The sequence below is a fragment of the Schistocerca gregaria genome, chromosome 5, assembly GCF_023897955.1.
Source record: "Schistocerca gregaria isolate iqSchGreg1 chromosome 5, iqSchGreg1.2, whole genome shotgun sequence".
Taxonomy (NCBI): domain Eukaryota; kingdom Metazoa; phylum Arthropoda; class Insecta; order Orthoptera; family Acrididae; genus Schistocerca; species Schistocerca gregaria.
In genome coordinates this window covers 171495855-171523249 of record NC_064924.1, presented here as the reverse complement: position 1 = coordinate 171523249, position 27395 = coordinate 171495855, and the positions used below count along the sequence as shown (strand labels likewise).

The window sequence follows — 27395 nt, the reverse complement described above, 5'->3', positions numbered from 1 at the left end:
TGTATGCTGATGAAGCAGACTTTCATACTTGTCGTGGTAGTAATATTCTTCATTTTCACGTTTAGGAGAACTACCAGCAAGGTCTATGTCACTGCTAGAGTCAGGCACAGAATAATCGTCATTATCACTGCTGGCATTGCTCCCAGTGCAAATCACTTTTGGTCTATTCTGTTCCCTCAATTTATTAGTGCTCTTGACATGATGTTGTCCAGATTGCATTTGTTGCTCCTCTGATAGGTTCTTCAGTCTACTCTTCTTCTGTTTACCAGTACTGGAACCAGTAGGCTGCAAATTTTTCATGACAGTGTGCTGTAGTCCCTAAACGTCATCCACCGAAACACTTCATTGTGGTAATATACGAAGCACTGACTGACTGAAGGTTTTGCACTGGTGTGTGAGGTTTCAGATCTCTTAAATTCCACCAAAAACTCTTTTAAGCTGTCAGACCAAGATTCGACATCTGCAGTATCTTAATTTCCTTTTGGTAGGTTTTTCAGAACATTATCTTTATTTGAAGGCATAATCCCAGTAGCCTCAAACCCTGCCATTAGGTTTTACTTAGATGAAACACCTTTTTCTAAGTTAGTCAAACACCTCTTCAGCAGACGAGTGGAACAATCTTTTGGAATGTGTCCTCTGTGCTACGTCTTATATTTATCAAGAACCTTCCCTAGACCTCTTAAGAGGCCTGAAATATACGTCAAGAGGTCGACACAAATAGGTACTGTTTGGGGAAGAGGAACAAAACGAATGTTATTACTTTGCACTCACTGATAACTGCCAAAGAAATGTGGCAGCTGAGATTATCTCAAATGAGTACTTTAGGAGTCAATTTATCGAACTTCTTGAAGTATGGCAAGGCAAGAGTTCAAAACCAATCCTCAGAATTAATCCCATTGAATCACCCATTTTTAAATCTGTTGTATCAACAGCCACTAGGGCCCCCTTCAGTCAATGAGTCATATATGTGTTCACCATTGTAACAAACACAGACTGGTGCAGAACTCCAGAGGCTGAACCTGTAAACATTACAGATACACTAGCCTCTGAGTGATCAATTATTTGGTGTGGATGCTTACATCCCTTGCAAGTAATAACTTTTTTCCTTTGTGCATCATTGGCCATGTTGTTCTCATCATAATTTAGAATTACATCTTGAGCCACCCCATCCAGTGATTTTCTCAGTTCCTCAAAATACTCTACAATCATTTCTGCAGTGAGAGTTGTCCTTGCTCGAGTTAAATTCTGGCACAAATGCTATGACAGAACTGATCGATGTCTATCAAGGAACCCTCTGACCCAATCAATGCCAGGCATATTTTTTGTAAAATGATTCTCTACAATGCCTCTTCCATCTAAAAACCGTTTCACTATGAGACAAACGTCTAACTAGGTCAACAGAAACCCCCATTCCCTTGCCAGAATAACTCCCTCTGCAAGACATATTCATCCCTAGGTGTCAATAGCGTTGGTCAGCCAACATGTTTCGTATGTTTTCCATTTAATTTTCTACTAAAAGTTCCTGCAGAGATTCCCTACTTCTGTGCCGCCGTATTCAATGAAATAGCACCACTGTCTATTTCCTTCAAAGCCTCCTGTAAGGAAGAATAATTTCCGTATTTTTGAGCACCAGGGGTAGTTTTATACACACTTGGCATCTTTGTCTAAAATAAAACAAAAGAGAAATATAAAATAACCATTTTATGTCTACATACCTATGTAATTACAGACTGAAGTAGTATTTACATTTGCCGTGCGAGATTAGCTGAGCGGTCTAAGGCACTTCAGTGATGGACTGTGCGGCTGGTCCTGGCGGAGGTTCGAGTCCTCCCTTGGGCATGGGTGTGTGTGTTCGTCCATAGGATAATTTAGGTTAGGTAATGTGTAAGCTTAGGGACTGATGACCTTAACAGTTAAGTCCCATAAGATTTCACACACACACACACACACACACACACACACACACACACAAACACACACGCACAGTATTTACATTTCAACTTGGGGTAACTTGAAATGTATAGGGATACTTGGAACACCCATTTCAAGTTACCCCACTCCTGTCATTAAAATTTGAAGTGAAATATATATCAAAAAGATGGAGAGCTGTAGCCATTTTGAAAATGACTGAGGTTAGGCCCTTCAGAGTTTCAATAACCTTACTCCTCTGTATTTCGTTTAACAGCATAAGTTTATTTTTAGGTTAAGAAATGTTTCTGTGATTAAAATTTCTTAAAAGGTACTTACTGTATTAGTTTATGATTATTTTATTCCATAAATCACATAAAATACTTCCTTCAACTGTCTGAACACACAACGAATGAAATACACTACAAATCAGTGTTTCCAACAATGTAGAAGAAAGACATCACACAACTGTTCAAGTACATAACCCCACTGTTTCAAGTTACCCCATTTGGTATGAGCTTTAGCACATTACTTGCCAGATAATGGTTTGGTTTCGTCTTTCTTAATGCTACACAAATTTCTTCACCCCCATCATTACTTATCAGTTTTCCTTATTTTTTATGACCTGGTAAGTATCTATGGACTTCTTACTAAATATTTTTGAGCCCAACTTATTCAGATGTAGACCATCTTTGGCAAGACACTTTACAGTTAGAAATTTGTTGGGATCAATGAAAATGACTCCTAATTTATTGCACTGTTCTTTAATACTGCCATATATTCTCTGCACATAGCTATCACTCACCAATCTCTGGATTTCGAGTAGGTCACTCTGAAGAAGACGAATAATTTCGTCCATAGAACTTAGTGTGGATGTTAATCGCGGATTTTCGTCACTTACCAGGTGTATCGGTATGAAATGAGCGTTAAGATACAAATGTGTCGATAGGGAACATTAGTTGTGAATAAGCCTTAACTTTTTTTGTTTGGTTGGTATCTGGCTATCTGTCAAAGATAGTTAGTATACATCAAGTCATGGAACAAACAACATCATATGTTTTCATCGTGTTAACAATGTCGAATTTTGTATCAGAAAGTGATGATTTGTGGAAAGCATTAATTTTTTATTTTCATTTGAATAAAAGTGCTGCAGAGTCGCATCGAATGCTTGTCGAAGCATATGGTGATCATGCTCTATCAGAAGCAACATGCAAAAGATGGTTTCAACGGTTCAGAAATAATGATTTTAATGTAAGAAATGAAGAACCTGGAAGACTACCAAATAAGTTCGAAGACGCTGAATTGCAGGCAATATTGGAAGAAGATGATACTTCGAGTCAGAAGAAAATGGCAGCAATGCTAAATGTTGCACAACAAACAATTCCTGACCGTTTGAAAGCTATGGGAAAGATCCAAAAGTGTGGAAAATGGGTGCCACATGAATTGAGTGAAAGACAGATGGAAAACTGAAAAACCATTTGTCAAATTTTGTTTCAAAGACATGAAACAAAATCAATGTTGCATCGAATTGTTACTGGCGATGAAAAATGGATTTATTTTAAGAATCCTAAACGGGAAAAATGTGTTAATCTGGGACAACCATCAACATCAACTGCAAAACTAGATCGATTCAGCAAGAAGACAACGCTCTGTGTTTGGTGGGATCAGAAAGGTGTTGTAGTGTATCGTGAGCGTCTAAAATCCAGTGAAACTGAGTACTAATCGCTACAGACAACAAATGATCAATTTGAACTATGCATTGATCGAAAAAAGGCCAGAATGGGCCAGAAGACATGGCAAAGCAATTTTTTTACACGACAATGCACCTGCACACAAAGAATAACTGGTTCAGGATACAATCAAAACACTTGGCTGGGAGCTGCTATCCCACCCGCCGTATTCACCAGACTTGGTCCCTTCCGAGTACCATTTGTTTTCATCAATGAGACACGTATTGGCTAAGGAACACTTCGATTCCTACGAAGAAGTCGAAAATTGGGTGTCTGACTGGTTTGCTTTAAAAGACGAACATTTCTATTGGCGTGGTGTCCACAAATTGCCAGAAAGATGGTCAAAATGTATAGAAAGCAATGGTCAGAACTTTGATAAAAATGTTTTTACTTTTCAATTCAAAATTAGTGTTCCATTTTCACAAAAAAAAACGCTCGTTTCATACCGGTACACCTGGTATACAGTCGAGGCATGTCTACTGAATATCGTCATTCATAAATTTCAGACACACATTTGCGCACTTCTTGTGTAACCAAAAGTTGCACCTAATTCCTTTGGCTACACGTTTTTTACATTTTCTGCACTAAGAAGCATTTTAATTTCAACTGATTTTGGAGCATCCTGTCACCACACAATCGTACTGGTGCCATCTTTTTCTCACAGTTAATTACAGGACTGCCCATACAAGTCTAAACAGCTTGTATTAATGGTCCAGTCTTCCTTATCTGGCCGTTCGGACGAGGTTCCTTGTGTGGTTTACGATTTGTTCCTCGTTGTTGTTTCGAAGCGAATTGGTTCCCGCATGGATAACAACACCTTGTGTATTTCTGCTACGGTACGCTTATCTTCTGCATTCTCTCTTGAGTTTAAGACGTTGTTTAGCTGTGTATGAAATTGATGCATCCTGTATCTAGGTCGAATGTCGATTTCGGAGTTTGGGACGACTATGTTTTACAACAATGAGTCACCTGTCTTACTGTAATGCTTCTTTCTGTCTTTTTTGTACGTTGCGGTGGTCCATTTATATTTATTTGGTTCATCCGTGTCTTCAATTTCTTTTCCTTTCGTAATGGTGGCTGAATTTTTTCGTGGTTTGTCAGTTGTATCACACCGCGTATTTGCCGAAGTAGGTCCATCTAATACTGGAGTTTTTCCACATACACAACACTTTTCACGTTTCAATGCAATATTTTCTTGCTTTACCAACGTCAGTTCTGCTTTCAGAGCATCAATGTCACTTTGAAGAAGACGAATAATTGCGTCCTTAGAACTTAGTGCGGAGGTTAACTGTGCATTTTCGTCACTTACGTAGTTGAGGCATGTCTACTGAATATCGTCATTTATAAATTTCAGATACACGTATTCGCACTTTATAGTGTAACCAAAAGTTGCACCGAATTCCTTTGACTACAGGTGTTTTACATTATCTGCACGAAGAACCATTTAATTTCAACTGATTTTATGCAAAAAAGAGCTATTCGTATCATGACACACAGCCCACCACAAACTAACTGTAGACCCTTATTCAAACAACTAAAGATTCTTACCATACCATCAATATATATTTTTAAATGCCTGGAAATGATCAGTAAAAGTAACTGCGATCTCCAAACCAACTCAAGCTACCATGATCACAATACAAGGCATTTTAAAGACTTCCATGTTCCCTATGTAGCAAAAACTAGTAGTCAGAAACATGTTAGCCATTTAGGAATAAAGCTTTTAAATGCACTTCCATCTCAAATTAAAGAATTGAAAGCCAAAAATAATTTCAAGCGTGAAGTAAAAAATTACTTGATGGAAAAATGCCACTACAGTGTAAATGAATGTCTGAGAGTGTGGGTTGAAACTTGTACTTACTTTAAAAAAAAAATCAAACTAATTTAATTATGGTACTTAGGAAAAATCTGTTAATATCTGTAATGTGTTTTGAGTATGTGATGTAGTGAATGATATATAATTGTTTATTATGAGCACGTACTTTTGTTTTTGGTTAATAAGTTCTTGTACACTACTTATGTACTGTTCTTGTACACTACTTATGTACTATGTGTATGTAATTCGTTTGCTGTTTGTATATTTTTGTCAATATATTATGTGTATGTGTTGTTATTTGTTACGTGTAATCAAATGGCAAATCACATGTGTGATCTATTGGATGCTAAATAAATAAATAAATAAACACTATCACCACACAATCCTACCGGTGCCATCTTTTACTCACAGTTGATTACAGGACTGTCCACATAAGCTAAAACAGCTTGTGTTTGGTTCAGTCTTTCAAGACAAACTGCGATACATCTGAGCTTCATCTTGACATATCCAAAAATTACTTACTTTTAAAGGTAAATGTAATAATATTCTCATAAAAAGCATTTAAGTAAGAAGAATATGTGAATGCTGTATAAACTGCAACATACTTGTTCTCTGTATTACACACAACATATATTAGAATACACAGTACCAGTGTTCATCCAGTTTTTCGTCAAAGGACCCATCCCACTTGGTCTATGATAGCAGTGTAGACAACCAGAACGAGCACATTAATCTGTAACTCTAAATTTAATCACCCATTGAACCTGTCCACTAACTAACTGTTTTACAGTTAAATGACTGCCCCCGCACTTTGCTCCAGTTGGGCTTGTCAATTCTTAGGGTTCGTTGGTTGGTTTAAAAGAGGGGTGGAGGGACGAAACTGCTAGGTCATTGCTCCCTCGTTCCGATTAAAATAATTCCACAAGAGTGGGAGTAAAATAATCAAGACATACAAAACACAGCTGGAAGAAAGGGGAAACCCACAAGAATGACAAAACAGCAACAAACACTAAAATGGACAAAATCGGACAAGAAAACCGCAGAGATATGCAAGAAACATGTAGAAGAGATCAAAACAAGAGAGTAGAATACCAGTACAGTGGGAAAACATATGGCTGAACTTTCAGCACTTAATGCACCACATTGGGGGAGGGATATATGGCTTTACATCACAACAGTAGACCATCACCTTCATCTTCTCGGGTATTGTGTCACCCTCGAAAGCCAAGATGAAGGCAACCTGATTATCCCTTGGACCCCGGGGGAACGCCAGACGAAATGTACACCTCACCAAAGTACATTGGCGTGCAGTTAATTATCAGACTGTTAAAGAAGGTCTCTGTGAAATATGATATCCTGGACCATATTTAAGCTCTTAAGGGGCGTGATGGAAACAGAAATATCCCTCAGCTTGTCACACGCCAGTAGTGCCAGTGACTGGGCGCTTGATCAGTACCGACCTTCACTGCATTTTGGACAAGCCCTCCACCTCCCCAAACTTGTCCTCTAAACACTCCACAAAAAACTGAAGTTTCATTGACAAGAAAGATTTCCCATCAACTCTCATAGGTACCGGGGTGAATAAGCTTCACTCCCATCCTCAGACTAGCATTCCTTCCGTAGTGTGGCCACGCGGGCTAGGGGGAGTTAACAATTTGGGTTCATATTTCTTAGCAATTAAGTTAGACCTTGACCAGTTAGAGAATGCTAGTGTTTGACCACCAGCAATAGATGACGTACTATGCTTCATGGCATGTCATCTGCCCTGATGCCACACACTCGAACCAGTGGCCTCCTGCTGAGTGCCACCCCGCTGCAGTGAAGGCCACCTGGCAGGATGGCCATTGCCAGGAGTCCCGATGTCCCAGGGTGACGGGCATCTACTCCTTGTTATAGATGGGGAGCTAAATGTGGAGTCATTAGCAGAGTGATCCCTGTGTGGTCAGGGGGCTACAGTTAACAGGGTACATGGTGGCCCCACCGCAATGGACTGGGTACCATGCTGGATATCAGGTGCAAACAAGCTAAGATGTCCATTATCATCAACATTTCAGTGAACGATATTGCACAGAGGATGGAGGAAAACGCACGAAGGAGGGTGACCTCGCCCACCAGCTGGAGAATGGGCAGAAGTGCAGATCCTCGTTGATGAAGGATGCTAGAGGTCTCAGCGCAGAATAGACACTACACACCATGTAAGGTACCCCTCCCCTATTGGCTCGCTCTTTGGGAAAATTTTGAAAAACTGAGGTCAAACCCTACAGGGGACCATCACATAAAGGCCAAAACATGTGAGACTCCTTTTAGTCACCTCTTACAACAAGCTGGAATACCTCGGGCCTATTCTAACGCCCTGACCTGCACGGGGAATTCTTAGGGTAGGGGCAGAAATAGATGAAGAGTGCACACTACTCACAGCCTTGAGCTACATGCCAGTTAAACACATCTGCAACCACTTTTAGAATCTATCTCGTCACCTATGTTAAGTATCGGAAAGATGCAAAACATTGCATGTGAAAAATGTGAACTGTGTATCGCACAAGAAGTTCTCTTTCCAGAAAACATGCAAATTCTTTCATAAAGATTATTATTATTCAGAACTCAGATGATGTTTGAGGCCAGGAAATATTCTAGAATAATTCAATAGATGGTTGTAATGTTTGTGTGTCTGTAATTCTGTGGATACATTTTTGTACCTTTTTTTAATCATGAATGGGATTGACATGAGTTCTTTTACAGTAATCCTGGGGCTATTCACCACTTGATAGATTCTCAGTCCAGTGTAAAAAATGGTTGGAATTCTCTAAGTATCATCTGAAACATTCCACTTTGAGTACTTTCAACTATTAGTCAAATATGAGGACGTTTATTTTATTTGTGAGTTAAGAGCCACAATCGAAGACTGGTGCAGTAGTAGGAAAATTATGTGAAAGTTTCTTTCCAGGTGGAAAATAATATGTTCACATCCCGTGAATCACTTTCGATTTCGACCCTATGACTACTGGTAATCAATAAGAATGTGGATAGAAAGTTTTAAATATGTTCATTAGCACTGCCATTATGTTATAGGACTTTTTGTGAAAGATTTTTTTTCAAATAGTGTAAGCTTCAAGCATAGTGAAAGAATGTTTATTTGTAATTAGATCGTAAATACAAAATTTTACCATCTTGAGGTGACAGCCTTCCATCAGAGCACCCCAACATCCCCCACCCATAAAAAAAATTGCTTGTGAAAAACAACGAAGCTTATTCTCATACAATGGTGATTATAAACAGTCCATTAATGGCCAAATAATTAAGACAAACGTTCTTCTAATTCAATGATACTGGTGATTGTGTTTACCAGAGTCAAATTATACTGAATGTTCTTGGATTAAATATGTTTCGCATCAATGAAAAATGGCTGAAATGAAGAGTTTCATTGTATTTAATTTGTGAAAACGAGAAAGAATTCCTGAGACTTGATAGAAAAACGTATCTTTTGACTTTCAAATACCAGGCAAATACATGCAAGAAACACATTTATCATTATCTCTACCTCAACTGAGTCCGCAGCTCATGGTCTTGTGGTAGCGTTCTTGCTTCCCGCACATGGGCTCTCGGGTTCGGTTCCCGGTGGGGACAGGGATTTTCCCTGTCTCGAGATGACTGGGTGTTGTTATGTTGTCTTCTTCTTCATCATCATCATCATCATCATCATCATCATCATCATCATCATCATTCATCCTCTTTATGGCCAGAAGAATGCAATGGCAAATCACCTCCACTATGACCTTGCCGAGTCAGTGGTGCGGGTCACCTGCATCATTCCCTACTGAAATACGGTAGAATGCTCACATGGAGAACAATGCAAAATGACCACAGTGACATGTGTAAGTACCACAAATTTGCTGTTCATAGCACATAATGGTGTGGAAAGGCAGAAATGCCCAGTAGGAAATTCATGGATCACGTTCTGCATGATTCTAAGCGAACCATGAAAAAGACTGGTGTTTATGAAGAAGGTAATATAAACTGTATACAAACATTACGGTTAATATTTGCCGCTACTCTAAATCTCTTACATGTATTTTTTAAAATTGTCTTAGGGAAGCTATGTACGTACAATTTTCTTAAATTATTTCCTGTGACTCTAGGAACCTTTTCGATACACCTAAAAGAAGATGAAAGTGTTATAGGTGAACACAAAAAAATTCAATAAAAAGAAACAGTAATTATTCATTGCACATTGTTATATATACTAATTGGAATAAAAGCAATGAACATGTAATTTTTTATTAGGTATAATATGTATATAAGGTGAGAAATTAAAGCAGTCTTCACCTCTTACAACCGTTAAATTAAAAAAAATATGGTACATGAGCTTTGTTGTGCCTAAGCCCTTTTGGCTAAGCGCAGCTGTACTCCGCCAGCAGGCATAGGGATGAAGGATACCTTATTGAACTCAATAGGCACTGCGGTATGTTCACAGCACTGCACTTCATACTTGGATGTAAGATATGCTAGTCCTATCTTGGCCTGCAGAAGGCCCAATCGCATACCTGAAAGATAAGAGTAATATCAAGTTCACTGCCATTGTCACATCTTCGTCAAAAATATATGTAAAATGATAATACATTATTCAATCAAAAGTGCCATAGGGAAAAAGGAAATACTTTGTATACCTACTTGCTATCAAAAAATACATCTCAGTAAGTGCAACAGAGTTGTTCCAATACTTGCAGTGGAAAGTGAAGTGGAACAACATAACTCTCAAGGTAATCAAATATATATTAATTTACTGTTCCACATGTCTCACATAGCCTCTTAAGCAAGAATAAAAGGAAGACTTTCAGTTCCTTAGCCAGAAATTTGTATGGAACACTGGATGAGCACTAACACTAGTAATACCAAGGTATTTTCCATAATATGCATTATTGAGGGGGCAGGGGAGTGCTTTGTGATCACCCAAAAAATTTTTGTTATTGAATTATATTCACAAGACAATTTTGATTTGTGAGGAGGTGCCAGAAGCTGAAAATACCTTTTAGCACACACTTAGCAACATCAATGCACGTTCAATAACATGTACTACTGGCTTTATGATGACCACCAAAAAGTATAAAAAATGCAAATTTCGTTCATTGTTATTCACTTTTAATCTCAACATACTTTTTAGAAGGATATTGTTATCTGATTAAGGCCCTGAACACAGAAATTTTGAACACAAAATTCACCACGAAAAGTAACTACCACTGAGAAATAAAATTTTGGATTCAGTTTAAGTGAAAAATTTAAAACATAGATGGAATATGGTAGGAAAATTCATTAAAACAAAAAAAAAATTCTTTCAGAATGTTACTATATAAAGTAACTCACCAGATTACAATATTTTCAAAAGGTGAGCATAAAGTAACCCCCCCCCCCCTCCCACGCTGTCAGCCGAAATAAGTAAATTTTGGCCTGCAGCACAGAAAAATTAATGAAATGTAACCCTTTTGAATTAAGTTCTGGCTTAGATATTAAAGCACTATATTATGGTTATAAAATAATAAATATCTATCAAACGTCAAAGAAACTGATGTTTTGTAAATGAGTACAGCAGACACAGAAAGCGTATTTCAGTGGGAAAAGGCTAAAAAATCACACAAGCTTCATTTATCGGAATAGAGATTCAGAAGTTAAGTAGCATGTTCTTGAACCAATCATTTACTCTGGACAAGTAAGGCAGTCCAACTGGAAGTCTTATCAGAAATTAATGCGCTAAGAACGGTGCTTTTCAAGCGTCTAGTGAAGTACGCTGGCGGTCGAAAAGTGAGTCTTTCGTTTACTGTCCGCACCGATGATATATTAGCAACCCCAGCAGAGCGCACAGCGTCAGTGTGTCCGTAAAATAACTAGGCGTGACACCCGATGTACATCTAACGTGGGAACCGCACGTCCGAGAGGTCAGGGGGAAAGCACTGGGACGCATGGAAACGCTCTACCCCCCACTAAACACCAGTTCGACTCTACCAACACATCAGGGGGTAAAATTGTATCTGGCCTTTATACGGCCTGTTCTAGGATACGCCGCTGTGGCGTGGGGCAACTGAAATGAGACTACCTACCAACCCCTATCCGAAATTCCTTCCTCATGGTAACATCCTCTGGAGAGGTCATTTTAGCTCCAATTTTTAACTTTCTGGACTTTACACTGTTATGCCTAGACCCAGTTCCAGTAGTAAACTGCCCTTTTAACAGTACAAATTACTTTATCATCTCAGATTAAATTTCACTTTAATACACTACGCGATTTATATTAGCAACTAAGGGGAATAAGCCGTTCGTTAACAATCCAACTTTGAAATTTCGGGATATCCAGTCATGTTGCACCACATGTTTACCTCTCTCATATTTCTGAAAAGCTACGATTTTTATTCATTATGGTAATTTAAAATGGTAGTTCTACTTGAGAACAAACCGAAATACTGTTAATAATATTTCATTCGAAGTAATTTGTTTATAATTAAGTAAAATAATTTGAATTGTTGTACTGTAAATTCATTGAAATTATATACGAAATTAAGAAAACTTTTCAAAATTGATTATCAGAACATGCAGGATAAGTTTTTGAAGCAAGTAACTAAAAGCGTTTCATGACTTTTAACTGTTATTTTGTGAATCTTACATTCACTAAAGTATTCGATTGTTTTGTTTTATACCAAAAGCAGAGACGCATGAACCGCGTGGTCAGTCTCAAAATACGGAGCAGCTAAATGGTTAAGTGAACTTTTATTAACTGTAATTGAAATTTTCGAGTTTCACTCGTCTTTGTACTTGCGAATAGTGGAGGCCCAAATTATTAAATTGCTCCTATGGTATGATTGAGAATTCGCTATTAGCACTGTCCAACCATAGTCAGAATTTGAGATACTGTATAGTTTCCTCACTAGTGGTAACTAAAATGTTTCTCTCCGCTCACAATTAAGGGTGGCATTTTACAGTGCAGCCAATGAACATATCGACGCACTACAGTGAATACAAAACAAAGCTTTACAGCTTGCACTACATCTCCCAAGGCCAGAACCGAGCACTAGAGAAGTGCATGAGATGGCAGGCATACCATACCTTCAAGACAGATCTAACCAGACAGCTCACCAATTTTACGCAATGGCGCAGCACTCAGCGAATAGGTACATTGCCAACATGGGCAACCCTGTCCACCGGCGACCGACCACTCGCTGGCTGGACATCCTACTTGAACAGCAATTCTGTGGCAAGTAGCAAGAGCAGTTTTACAAACTTGGGTGACAAAAAGAAAATACGAACAAAGAAACGTGAGGTCTAAATTTCCCAAACCCAGATTATGTAGGCTAGGTATTATGAATGTTCAAACTACGCAAAACAATGTCCAGAGACACCTTCAGAAGTCGAGAGTCAGTGGGTGAAGTCGGTCAGGAAGAGTGTGCCAGTTGGCTCGAACCTCGTGATGTGTCCATTTGTGACGGTAGTTGCAACTGTAAGCGTGAGCCTAAAATGGCTATATGCGACAGAACTTTAAGTTCTCGTGAAAGCGTCTCTGGTCTTACTTGATTCTCGTTGTATAAAACTGAACTCTCGAGTGAATGTTCGATAGTTATTTGCTTCATCAGTTCCGGTTTAGCGAGTGTTTGTGGCGTCCATATTAAAATCGGATGTCGAGTTGAGTATTAAACTTTCCATTTGGTGAGCTAAACTACCTTTGACTGACCCGACTGCTGGCTAATACAGAGAGGATTTGTAGAATTGTGAACAGGATTTTGATTCTGATCTGTGGTAGGTGCTGGAGGAAGAAAACAAATTAGCTGAAATGTTATTTTGTGCATGTGAGACGAAGGAAATTTTAATATACGGATTCTCTCCAAAAATATTAGTTACGTAATTTCAGTGGCTACTTCCTCTGATCCCACACTAGCTATTAAGTGGTAGTTTTATTCCTGCTATGAGGAACTGGAAATGTGGGCAACAGGAGCAAGTTACTCGGTTACGACTATTACCAGAATACCTACCTCAGTAGTTTATTGGCCCTTGGTGCGAGGTGGACAGTATCAGGAGAAAACTGAAATGAAATATAACCACTCGCCCTTCAACAACGGCCAGTTCCCATCCCTACCCGACGTCATTCCCAGCTAATGAGTCCTAATCATCAATGACACGTTAAACCCTAAATCTGAAGATACATTTCTCCATGTAGTTATATTCTGGCATGCTTGAATCACAGAAAAAAACGAAGATATGTGGACTTACCAATGCAGTTGCGGGGACCTTCCCCGAACGGCAAGTAGACGTAGGGGTGTCTCTTTGCCTTTTGCTCGTCCGAGAACCTCTCCGGATCGAAACGGTCAGGTTCTGGGAAGTACTCGGGGTCATGGTGCATAGCGTAGGTCGGTATGATAACGGGGATCCCCTCGTCGAGTTCAAGGCCGCCATTCGGAAACTGGTATTTGCGATTGCATTTTCGAACAAGTATTGCACCCGGAGGATACTTTCTCAGTGTCTCTGTAAGAACAAGATCATGTCCATAAAAATTCAGTAATCAAACAGTAAGGTTGGTTCTTTAGCAAGAATAAAACCGTGGGCACATTCTAACGGCAGTGTTATTAATGCTATCAAGATAATGTTTAGATTCTGTCGCTCTTCAAATGGTTCAAATGGCTCTGAGCACTATGGGACTTAACATCTGAGGTCATCAGTCCCCTAGAACTTAGAACTAGTTAAATCTTACTAACCTAAGGACATCACACCCATCCATGCCTGAGACAGGATTCGTAGCGGTCGCGCGGTTCCAGACTGAAGACCCTAGAACCGATCGGGCACAGATGCCAGCCTGTCGCTCTTAATACTCCATGGTATGATTAATTGCAAACACAACGTTAATATGTAACTGCTACAGTCGAATTTCCTGTAACGTTCACTGCCGTTTTATGGAAGTAAAAATAAGCTTTAAAACGCTCGCACCGTATATGCTGCTGTTAATGAAGATGTAAGAATAGAAAATGTTTGTTGGACCCTTTCCACTAACCACACATCATGATCATATTGGCAATACTGTTATGTATATGGGGAGGATCGAGAATGATAGGAATAAGCAAATGTGTCATATTCTTCATAAGGCAACATTTGCATATGATGGCCAATATAAAACTGACCATGGAAAAAAATGCCGGTTTGCCATGAAATAAGCTGCCCTACTTTACTTTTCTGTTGAAGGTTATTGTTATTAGGATCCCAATTTGTCACTTATTCTTTGACAATTTATTTATATACAGAGTCTACCAGAAAAATGTATACACACTTTAAGGAACGATAAGTATTACTTACGTTTTATTTTACGTTTAATAATTGATAACACATGTTGTAAACCTTTAGTTAGGACATGGTTGCGTTAAATGCTCAAAATGTTCACCGTTGGCGGCTATACACATAACAGAACGACGAGAGGTCGCTGCAACTACATCAGTCAATGTTACAGTGAAGACCGCTGCACACATCGCTGTAATCTCCTGGCGAAGTTCCTCCAGCTTGCGTGGGTTACGTTGATAGATGCTGTTCTTCACAGTTCCCCACAAGCGAAAGTACATAGGTGTTAATCTGGCGACCGTGGAGGGAACTCAATAGGCCTTCTTCGTCCAATCCAATGCCCTGGAAAACTGTCATCCAGGAAAACTCATACAGCTAGGTGGTTGTGTTGTGGCGCCCTATCCTGTTGGTAGAGGACCTCTTCATCAGCTCCATAAAGTGCGGGTATATCTGGCAAAATTGATGTGCATAACATTTCCAGGTACTCCTCTCCAGAGACAGTAGCATCAAAGAAAAAGGGTCCTACTAAGTCCCTAGATGATAGCCCAGACCACACATGAGCCCCTGGTAGAATGGCCGCTTTATCCACACAAACATGCGGATTTTCAGGTGCCCAGTAAACACTGTTATGCCGATTCATGGTTCCGTTAAGTTTAAATTGTGCCTCGTGACCCCACACTTTCTTTGTCACAAATTATTCGTCATCAGTTACCATTTGCTAATACGATACCCAATATTGCATTCGGTGATCAGGATCGTCATCATTAATCGCATGCAGCAATCTTAGAATGTAAACTTTCCACTTTGCAGCTTTCAGAATTCTTCGTACGCTTGTACTGGTAACTGCCACTTCATGTGCACATTGCATAGCAGACTTCTGTGGAGAATTAGCAAACATTGCCAACACGAAAGCCAACGAAGCACGACTTGTAGCTGTACACTGTCTTCCTGACCTTCCTTTGCGAATATCACAAATCGTTCCATGCAATTCAAATTTGTCAATGATGCGTTTCATTGTTAGGTAGTTTGGCGGTTCTGATTCAAACTCCCGTCTCCACTGATGTTGCAATTCAACAGCATTTGAAAAACGGCCTTACAATACCATTTTCGTTGCTCGAATGTCAAGCGTGCTCCAGCCATCTTCTTTTCTCAATACCGAAATCAAAGTTCTAACATGTGTTGCGCCAAAGACCATACTACAACACATTCAACTCAAATCGAACGACAATATCAATATTTCGATAGAGCCTGACAAAGAGTGTATCCACTTTTATGGCAGACTCTGTATATGTCAAAAGCGGTTTTTTTTGTCACGAAAAAAATATTTGGAAACCTCGATGAAAATGGTATTAAAATAGCTGGTTGCGTTGCAGCGCCCAGTCATCCATTGGCCGCCAAAATTTACAATTTCGCATTTTCCGTCGATATCTGTGTGTATATCAATTTGTGAACAATTCGTGGAGAGGTTTTTTTGTCTTAGAGCGTATCTTGAAAATTTCTGTCAACGTTTTATTATTTTGCATAAGCGGAGACATCTTAATTTGATTGTCAATTTTGTACAAAAATGATTAAAAGTCTTCATTTATGAGAATAAAGAGCCATGCCTAGAAATCATTGTTTAAGTTTATGAAGCCAGTCTTCCGTGAGACAGTTGAAAGCCCTGATTTGGGACGATTTTGATGTTGGCATCCATGTAGGACAGAGAGGATTTTGCGTGTAGAGAAAGTTGAAATAATTTACGATGGAATTACGAATATAATTATTTAAATAGTCCTTAGGTTTCAGAGGAAATATATTGTAATGCATAGTGAAGTAATTAGGGAAATTAAAACAAAATAGAAAGCAGAAATTAATGAAGAAACATTCTAGTTTCTACAGATACTGTAAATGGCGAAATCCTCTGATGTAATCGACTTTGACAAATGGGAAATTCTTATGGTCCAACACCTGGGAACTGTCATCTCATAAACTGCTGAGTTGGTCTGGCTATTCACATGCTACTGTCGAAGGCATCTATGGAAAGTTGTTGAAGGATGGTGAAACCGTGAGTTGGCAACAGGTGTTGGATATCAATGCCTCATCACTTAATGTGGAGGTTGGAGGTTTGCTCGCTCTGTGAAGTAGGGTACACAGAGATCTGAAGGGGATCTGGCGACAGAATATAGCCCCTATGCAGACACATGGAAATGGGGCTCAGCAGCAGACGACTCTACATGTTCCCACATTCATCCAACAACACCGCCAATTACGATTCCAGTGGGCATGGGATCATCAAGATTGGACCGTGCAGCAATGGAAATGTGTCTGGATCACGTTTCTAGTAAAAACATGCACCACACCATGGGCAGAGGACAATGAGTGCAGTGTTGTGTTACAGCAGGCATTGATTTGGGCTTCCTTGTGACCAGAGGTAGTAATTTATGACACCATTACAACTGTGGACAATGTGAACATTGCTGAGGACCTTCTGAATCCCTTCAGGTTTCTTGTCATCCAAAATGACAACGGCATCACCCAGTAGGACTGTCGAGCAGTAGGACAGGGCATTGTTTTTGTATGCTGAGGTCACTGATAAGCTAAACCTCCTCATATAATCCTCCCCCCCCCCCCATACCCACCTCCTGACCACAAAGACAAGATCACCATACCAAATACCTACTACTGGGACATAGGGCTATTGTTCTTGTATGCTCAGGTCATTGGATCAATAGGGATCAAGTTCCCCTTCCCTCTGCTTATTATCTCAGTTGTGTTTCTTCATTCATTCAAGGTCTGCAAACAGGTGTGGAAGTGTCAGGTTCTTTCTCTCTGTAAATAACAATATGCACATAACAAAATTCTGGTTTACTAAGAAACTTTAAGAAACATTGTTTAACGAAGTTACTTTACAATATAATTGTTCTTTACTTGAATAGATAACTTGTATACTAAATAGATACAGGAAAGAGATATTAATGTGTTTCCTTTTGGTTATTAGCATACTTATATGCAGTATATGCATTGCATGGGTAAAAGTGAGATTAACTGGTGGTATTTGCAGCAGATGAAGAAAAACCACAATCACACCGACATGTATGTAGTACTCGTATATATAGGCATACACATAGACACATATATGACAATGGTCCATTTAACTATTCCCCATACAGTGTAAATACATCGACTCTCTTTCTCTCTCACACTATCATAAAAATGAATAGTGTGAATATAAGAAGTGCTAATCACTTTCCCTCAGATGGACTATTTGTTGTCATGATGTGACAGTCCAACTTTCAGCTGCAGTGCAGTATGGACCTCATGACCTAACGATGTACAGACTATTTCGTGCACGTGCAGAGCGGTGCCACAGTCCTTTAGCAGGCATCTCTTGTAATCTTCAACTGAGAAATCCTTTGACGGCGCACATGGTGCACTCTTAGCCCACCTTTAGGTGGCTTCTATATTTGTATGGTATAGAAAACTTCTCGATCTCAGCCCCACAAATTCCACAATCTATGACAGTTCACCTCGTCCTTTGTCAGGTTAATAAACTTCTTGTTTTGACAAGTCGTGCTGTATGGATTATCCGCTGCATATCCGAATGTTTTTGTATCGTACGTTGTTACTTGATATGGATCACAGTCATTAATCCAAAGTAACTCAGGATCGACAAAATTTGGTTTTGCAAACTCATAGTGGAAGTGGTACATTGGAGTTTGGAAAGGTCCAATACACATATAATGAGATAGACAAGTTTCATGAACCCACCAAAACCTTAGCCAACACCGTAGTGACTAATCCTTGATGGAAGGCAGTGGTTCTTTTGGTATTTGTTCTGGCGATGTAACCTCAAGAGACATAACGCCCATCCCAATGGTAAAATAAATGAATCAGAGAAAGAAACACTTGACACATTCGCTTCATCACTATAGTGTGTCGTAGCAAGCCTAGATTTACTTCTGGAGGAGGTTGAGCAAATACTGCAACACACACAGAATATTAGATCACTCTATTAAAACTTGAACAATCGGAAATACTTAACTTGGAAACAATCCTTGTCCACAGGAATGACACTTTTATTTGTTACTGTAGCTGAACTCTATAACTTATCACTTAATGCAGTACAGAATGATAGTCTCCTCTCAACATACGATTGACCATAAACTTCAGTATACAGTTGTGGATTATAATACAGCTCGCACTGCTGGATCTGACTAAGATGATAATGTCGTCGTAAGCGATGACTGGACTGGGCTGAGCGTGTCTGCGTTCTGACGTTAAGTAATCTTCTGACACCTCCTGAGAGTGTGGCTACACTGGTGTCTCTCATTCGTGGCTACCTCAGGGAGATCTTTCTGTCATGAGCTATCAACTTTGACATGTGACGTAGTTCTTAGGATGACACCATAAATTTCGCGACGCTTTTTCGAAATTTCCATAGTTTTTCCGGAACTTAAATTGGTCATTAATTTTGAAAAATGCTTTTCGAAATCACACGCCGCAATGCTCCCTTTTCAGTACTGACATCTATCTTCAGCTGGAATAACTGCTTCCGTCTGACAGACCTTTAAGTCCTTTGCCGTTTGTGATAGTATTGTAAAGTCACTGACAAAAAAATTCCTGTTAATATTTGCCCAAGTTCTTTGCCGTTTGAGATAGTATTGTAGAATCATCGGCAAATCTTAGAAGCTTCTGTTTCATTTTCTGAGCTTCTTTATTCCTGGTAAAATTTGCCCTTGCTTCCCAATACTGCTTGCTCACTGTACAGACTGGATGATGTGGCGGTAGGGTAAAGACATGACTCATCCCTAGTTGAGTAAACTGAATATTTTCCATTTCCAAACTGAAACACTGCTGGAAATTTCTGGAGTTCATGACTTGTCGCTGTTTGTTCCTTACTGTCATCGTCACCTTGGAGATGGAACCACTGTGCAGGACTAGGTACTCCGGACACAGTGACAGTTCAAAGGGTTGCCTGATGTGAGTGTCTTGCAAATGGACAGGATATGCCAGTTCTGCCATGATATGTCCATGATATGTCTCTCACCGGGATTTTCAGTCACATATTTGCTTTGAACAGCACTTTTCCACGCCATTTGACATAAAGAATGCTGCCTATATGACCAAGATTTCGAAACGAAGTAGTCATATTGTGATATGACATTTCAACATTGGCCCAGTGTTTTCTGTGGCGAAAGTGGTCAAAGAAACAGTTGTCCACCGAGTCTTGGCATTCAGTACTGAACTAAATGGCCTGGGTGATGCGGCAGTAGTGGAGACTTTAATCAGTACTTGTTCAGTGTTGGTGAATGCAATGAATGCAACGTCTATAAACACAAATTGCTCACACTCGTTGCACAATGGCGTTCAATATGTAATGTACCACTTTTTTCTGAAAGCAGACTGTTTTATGCGGGATTATAATACACAATATTACTCTACACTCTTTTGGCTACAGAACCCTATTTCCCAACATAATCCCTATTGAATGCAATTGCCTTAGGCCACACCATTGGGAGAGCCCGTTTGCTCGCATGGTACCACTCTACTAGTCGATGTCAAAGCCAGCGTGTTGCTGCGTAAGTAAACCTGCCATCATTCACACACTGCTTCCCTCGGAGTGCATCCTTCTTGAGCCAAATAGACAGAAGTCGCAAGATGCAAGATCCGGGTTGTAGGGCGGATGAAGAAGAACATTACAATAATTTTCGTGAGCTCTCCTTGGTTTTGCAGACTTGTGTGAGGTTTTCTGTTGTCATGGAGAAGGAGAAGTTGGTTTGCAGTTTCGTGGCGTCGTACACACTCTTTCTTCAGGTTTCTGAGGATAGCACAGTACACTTCAGAGTCGATAGTTGCACCTTGAGGACGGACATAAAACAGAATAACCCCCATCACAGTCCCAGAAGCCATGACTCTACCAGTTGAGGGTGCGGCTTTGAGCTTTTTCTTTAGAGGAGAAGTTGTGTGGCGCTATGGATTCCTGCTTTCTCTCTGGTTCTAAGTGATGAACCCATATTTCACCGACTGTGACGATGTTCGACAAAAAACTGTCATGCTCAGATTCGTAAAGTGCGAGCAGCTTTGCACAGATGGTCCGTAGTTGCTCATTATAGTCTTCTGTTAGGCGGCAAGAATGCAGTGGACATACAACTCAGAGTACCGAAACTGGTGGACGATGTAACAGCACCACACAACAGAAATGGCCAGTTGAGCAGCGAGGTGTTTGTCTGTGATCCATGGATGACCTTGAATGAGAGTGTCTTCATGATCAACATTGCAACAGTCACAGCTGCGTGCGACCAGCCGGCACACGGAAAATCGGACACGTTTGATCGATCTTGTTGCGATGATAATTGACGACTCATCGTGCTTTTGTTCACTTTCAGGTCTCCGTACACATTCTACAAGTGTCTACGAATATCTGTAATGCTCTGGTTTCCTGCCATAAGAAACTCAGTGACAGCTCTCTGCTTGGAACGCACTTCCGTTAGAGTCGCCATTTTAAAGTCTATGTATAGCGCTGCCACCCATCGGAACTTTATGAAACTACAGGGGCTGAGGCAGGAATGGCCTACGACATCCGACTACGAATTCTGCATTCTTTCATCCGAAACTGGCGGGGGGAAAAAAAGTGTAGCATTACTTATTGAGTGCTCCTCATATATCAAGTATTTGTAGACAAAAATTAGAATTTCTTTCGTGACTGCTATTGGTGAACATTAACAGTTGTATGTCACTTTGAAGTTACTTGGCCCTTTCCACCACCATCTCCGTTTAGTTTATCAACATAAAACGTAGTGGCGGATTGTTCAGTTTACCTCACCATCAGCGCAAAGCTGTCTGTCTACGATATTATGTCTATTCAAGTGGCGCCCTCTGCGCCCACAGATTACATTTGCGCTTCGCTTGCAGCGCTACTACACATACGAGATGGCAAATTATGAGGCTCCTTCATCTGGAAACTTCCTTCGCCTGTCAATGGCTTCTACACATTGCACTGACTCATGTAGTAGGTCAGTGTGTACAGAGAAATAACAACGAGAAAGCTAGACTGTTTATCTTCGCCTATACTAGCCGTTATAAATGAGAACTGCAATTGTAAATCCCGATATTTATGAAGTTCCCTTTTTAATATGGTTTTTAGTGTCGAAAAATATCTGAAATCAGTCGAAATTCGTTGCAAAACTCGTGATGTATGTGGACCAGATATGATGAGTGAAGAAGATGTTCTGTGTCAGTTGCGTTGTTTGCTTAAGAGTGGAAGAACAAACGTTCATAATGATGACAGAAGTGATCATCTGTAATCAGCAACGAACTAGAACAGAAAATTGACCGAAAAATATCCTTAAAAACCGGCATTCCATGAAACCTCAATTGTCAGACAACTTTCCTCAGGCTTTTTGGAGTATTTTGCGTGAGATCGTAACTAAATAATTAGGCTAATGAATTTTCTGTGCACATTAAATTCCAGATCTCCCATGCAGGAGGATTTTGCGAAGAGGGATTCGTCATCTTGTAGAAAGATCTGATAGATGCTGAAATCTGGGTGGTGATAACACAGAGGGCAGTGGATATTGCCACTCAAGTGGTAATAGCGTCACATGGATATTTCCATTCTGTGTGCATTCTCGGCCATGAAGGCACATTCATTACATTTAATAATTAAGAAAAAATCATGCAGAAAATAATTGTTTTGTGCATTCAAAAACAGTCATTATTACATAGGTTATATGTGATGTGGTGATTTTGAAAGAAATCGTTTAGAAAAGATATTTATAAAATTATGAAAATGTAATGTTTTTTTTCTGGCTATCTGTTTTAACTGAAAATCTGTAAACGGCAACGGCATAAATTTAGAGACTGTTTCTTGAGACGAGAGTAATGATGTATTGCTAGCTACCATCATAAAAATAGGATATCTAGGTTGCAGCATACGATCACTAGGACGATCTGGGGATTACAGAAAGTTCCACAGTGCTAAGAAAAATATGAAACTGATTTGAAATACCTGATGTCCAAGCAGATCGACCAAAAACGTCTTCGTTATTTCAGCAGTGATGATGGTAGGGTACCCCTATGAGCATGTGTGATGATTCATACATATTGTAGGCTTGGCGCATATTTAACCTTGTACTGGAAAAAGCTCCACTCTTTTGGGGATACTTGAAACACTATTGAACTTCGAAGTCATCCAGCATCACAAAAATGAATAGAAACACAGTAAAACTATTTCAAACTTTGAAGCACTCTCCAAGTTGAGTTTCTCACTAGGTATTAAAGTTATAGGTCAATTTTTACTATTACAAAAATAGGATAATGTAGGCTTTTCAGGTTACACCTTAATAGGTGGTTCCTTGAAATATATCTGCTTCTGATGTTAGACTGTTACCTAACGTTTCCGCATTGTTTTCTTTTATAGACCAAATTTACATAAGATTACCGTTTATTGCATTTATTTAAGCGTGGTCACATAAGTTTTTCGCCAGCAGCAATGTTATCTGCATTTCAGATGGACCATAAACCAATACAACTAACATTGAGACTAGGGATGCAACCTGTCCCGATTTCGTTGAGCTCGTGCTAGCAGTCAGCCTTGATTTACTGCACTTGTCCATTACAGGAAACATGGAGTGATGTTATGAGAAACAGAACACATCATACTGCCAGTGCTTTCAGTTCAGCTTTGCATATTTTCAACTCCAATTACATTCTGACTCACAATAAGTAGCAGGGCAACCTGTGTTCCAGGGCGTTTTGTTAGTGTGGCTTGCATTCATTCAGGGACAAACTTGATCGATTTATGAACCCCTCCCTCTCCTCTGCTAAGTGGTTTATGACCCCCTCAGGCGGACCATAAACTATATAGCAGAACAGTAGATTAATGGGAGGGGGTCATAAATAAATCAAGTTTGCCCCTGAGTGTATGCAACCCCAACTTACGAAAAAACCCCAGAATGCAGTTTTGCGCTATTACTGTAGTGTCCCGACTATTGATTTGCCAAAGATGGCAATGCTATTCAGACAGATGATTATTTTGGGGTAATAGGGGGTAAAAGATGACTGTTTTGATCGTTCTGGTGAATATCAGTATAATAGTGCAGTTTATCTATTTGATGTAGATAGACTCAGTAAGCACTATCTTATTAGGTGGACACAAAAATAGTGATAACCGTTTTAGTTATATTCAATGCTAGTTTTGTAAGACTTGGTACATAAACAAAGGACAAATTCATGAATAATAACTTGATATTGTTATAATTGTTTGTGTTATGAATGACTGTTACAAGCTATCATTGTGACTGTGTCATTGAAATTTGTCACGATAGCGTAAAACTAATTACGTTTGAACAAACTGTATGCATCCAATACAGTGCCACAGCTCCCATTACTGTTTGAATGTTATTTGAAATTTTTTCTATGTGGCGCTATTAGAGCAGTGGTTCCCAACCTTAATGAGGCCATTCTCTCTGGGTGTAATCAGGTGTTAGTTAGTATCCTAGCCATAAAACTACTCCCTGCCATCACCATAATCGACACTGTAGAATGGAAAACAATTTCCTTAAATATTTTTATTTTTAAAGTCACAAAAGATAAATGATATTTCGTTTTTGTAGTGTTTTATTAAACAGCGAACTAATGAGTCAGTGAGACAATTGGTACTGCTTATTTCTAACAACTCTTTTTTGTACAGAATGAAACAATTCTTAATGGGTTGCGAGTGCTCCTCATAACACCTTCTGAGAGAGAAAAACTAACTGTCTGTATTGAGGGTAGATAATTGCTACAAGACATGCTTGCTCTGCAGCACACCTCCCCCAAAAGGCATCTGCTTCGTCCCGACCTCACACCCCCATTTAAAACTAAACAAATTAAAATGAAGACTCTACACTTATTGTTGGTTAATCACTTGACTGCTGGACTCCCTACTTCTGAAATGGCGGACAGTGGAAGACTTCAGGCTGGAAACCCGTTTGTGTCCAACCATTGCCACAAATAATAATAACAGTAATAAGAATGATAATAGTGGGTAGGCAACCAGAAGAATGTAGTAGCTATTACATAGTTACTGTTGTGTCGCACTGCCATTTACTTCATTTATCTATTGCGAAGTAAACAATGAAACAACGTCTGATCCATTGTGGGAACTATCAACAACTCAGAGAAACCATTTGCGTGAGATATTTAAGCATACACGGTCTGTTTGCCTCCATTTTACCGTCGTAGAATGATGGTACAAAGTACAGAGTATGTATGTAATGGGTGGATTACAGGGAGAAGATGGTGTTTATATAGTCGTTTCAGAAGCTGTGACATCCAAATGTTCAAAATGTACAAATGTGTGCGAATTCCTAAGGGACCAAACTGCTGAGGTCATCGGCCCTTAGACTTACATATTACTTTAACTTATGCTAAGAACACACACACACACACACACACACACACACACACACACACACACACACACATGTCCGAGGTAGGACTCGAACCTCCGGCGGGAGTGGCCGCGCAATCCGTGACATGGTGCCTCAAACCGCGCGGCCACTCAGCGCGGCTGTTAACATCCACCACATTGTTTCACATATTAATGTTAGTATTTGAAAAACAAATTTAGTTATTGGGAACTTATGTAACCATTATTACTGTGTTATGAAAAGTGATAATAGTAATAATCTTTTAAAGTTCATTTAGTTTCGTGATCGAAACAAACCTGAACCCTTTTGTTTTTACCCCTCAGAAAATTTCATTTTTCCCCTCAAGGGTAACTAACCCCGGAGAGGGAGCCACTGCATTAGTCAAAGTAGTTGGCTCTTGTCTGAGGAACACGTATAATAGTAGCTCAGCTGAATGGCTGCAGATATTGGCGACTCACCTGCGACGACCTTGTCGACGTACGACATCTCCGAGATGGCTTCGTACGTCAGCTGTCCGTTGTTCTTCTTCATCGTGGCGTCCACCTCATCCTGTAGTCTCTTCTGCACGTCCAGGTTGAGGGCCAGCTCGTACAGCGCGAAGCTCATTGTCGTTGACGACGTTTCGAATCCAGCGAGGAAGAAAAGAAACGCCTGTGCTGCCACATCATCCAGCGACAGTTCTGAGAAGGAAACAGGAAGAGCAACCCAATACAACCTCAATATTAGAGTGATACGTTTTTACTGATTACACTGGTGTGATGCTCTCAACTTATATTTATTATGTGGAGCGTTGTGCTTTCAGGATCTTTCAATTTTGCAGAGTCTGAGATAGTTTGTATTTGTAAGCTAAAGAAAGTAAGTGGTTAAGTGAACATATTAATCAGGAAGCCTTCACTGCTGGGTACTGTATTTGCATTAGTGTGGCGATGATATGGTTTTTTGAACACTGAAAAATTATGTATTGGCCTAGCACGAGTACAGGACAACCAGAGAATTCTGAAAGGGGGCTGTGAACCGAGTAGCAGATATTTTCTTTGGAAAATACCGTTGTAATCAATTAACTATCAATCTACCACTAGCATCAATTAATTATCAATCTACCACTAGCGGATAAGGAGAAGCCATCAATTATAAATGAGGAAGGAGCAGCATTTTTATGTCTAATTTACTTAAATTTACCTGGCATCATTATGAATAGCATTAAGCAGTGTATTAATAGTTAATCCTTAATACGGTACACACATTAAGTTTATATTATTTCTTTGTCTTTTGTTAATATATATCTCAGTTCAGTCCGTATCCCTGAAGGTTCTCATTCTTGTGGTATCTGCGGAACACGATGAATTCCGTTGAACTAAATTAATAATTGACTGTGCGGACAAAAATCAACCGTTGCTCGCGGGTCGGAATAATGTCTGAAGAGACTGATTAGCTGGCTTCGCTGAATTCGCTACCCACCTCAAACGTGCGGAGAGCACAATAATGGAACTTACTCATTGGCTGCTGAGAATTTTGCGCCAAAAACTGAACAACGAATAACGTCTGCCTTCGATTTGATGTAAGTAATTCGTCAACTGAATGTTATAATTATTACTGTCCTACGTATTAATACCCAGATGTGAGTGTCACAGGCTCATATGATCATGTTATTTATGTATTCTCCATAAACTTCATCGCTAGTCATCGGGGCTCAGTTCGAAGACGAACTGAAGACAATTTTACTCCAGTCAATGAGATGTCAACCGAATACCTGTCCGGAGACGCGAACAACAGTGGGATACCGACTTGACTGGCGACCATCGTACGGCCTGACAGCCAAGAGTGATGGTCCAGGGTGCAATTTGTTTTCACAGCAGGACCCATTTGGTTGTCATCCGCGACACCCCTACGCCACAGCAGTACGATATTCTGCGCCCCGTTTTCTTCCCCTTCATGGCAAGCCAACCTGGGCTTACATTTCTGCAAGATAATGACCGCCCGCACACGGCGGGAGTTTGCCTTCGTGCAAGCAAGGTCGCTGGATCGCTCCCTCATTGAGAGCGTCTGGAACACTAAAGTCAGGGCCCTCTAATCAGCTAGGGATTTTGTCGATCTAACGCACCAATTGGACAGGACGACATCCAGTAACATTATCAATCAATGCCAAGCCGAATAACTGCTTGCAGGCCGCGCGGGATCGGACGAGCGATCTCAGGCGCTGCAGTCATGGACTGTGCGGCTGGTCCCGGCGGAGGTTCGAGTCCTCCCTCG

General features: G+C 40.0%; 1 protein-coding gene across 3 annotated transcripts in view; it reads right to left on the bottom strand.

Annotated features, from left to right (window-relative positions):
- Positions 1-9654: 9654 nt before the first annotated feature.
- The window catches only part of LOC126272357 (probable cytochrome P450 6a13), a 75567-nt gene continuing 57826 nt past the window's right edge, over positions 9655-27395 (bottom strand). For all 3 annotated transcript variants that reach the window (XM_049975168.1, XM_049975166.1, XM_049975167.1), the window contains 3 exons: positions 25604-25825; positions 13702-13953; positions 9655-9995 (listed from right to left, as the gene is read on the bottom strand). In XM_049975168.1, the coding sequence (XP_049831125.1) occupies positions 9829-9995; positions 13702-13953; positions 25604-25825 (641 nt within the window). In that variant the 3' untranslated portion in view covers positions 9655-9828. The remainder of the gene's footprint in view (positions 9996-13701; positions 13954-25603; positions 25826-27395) is intronic.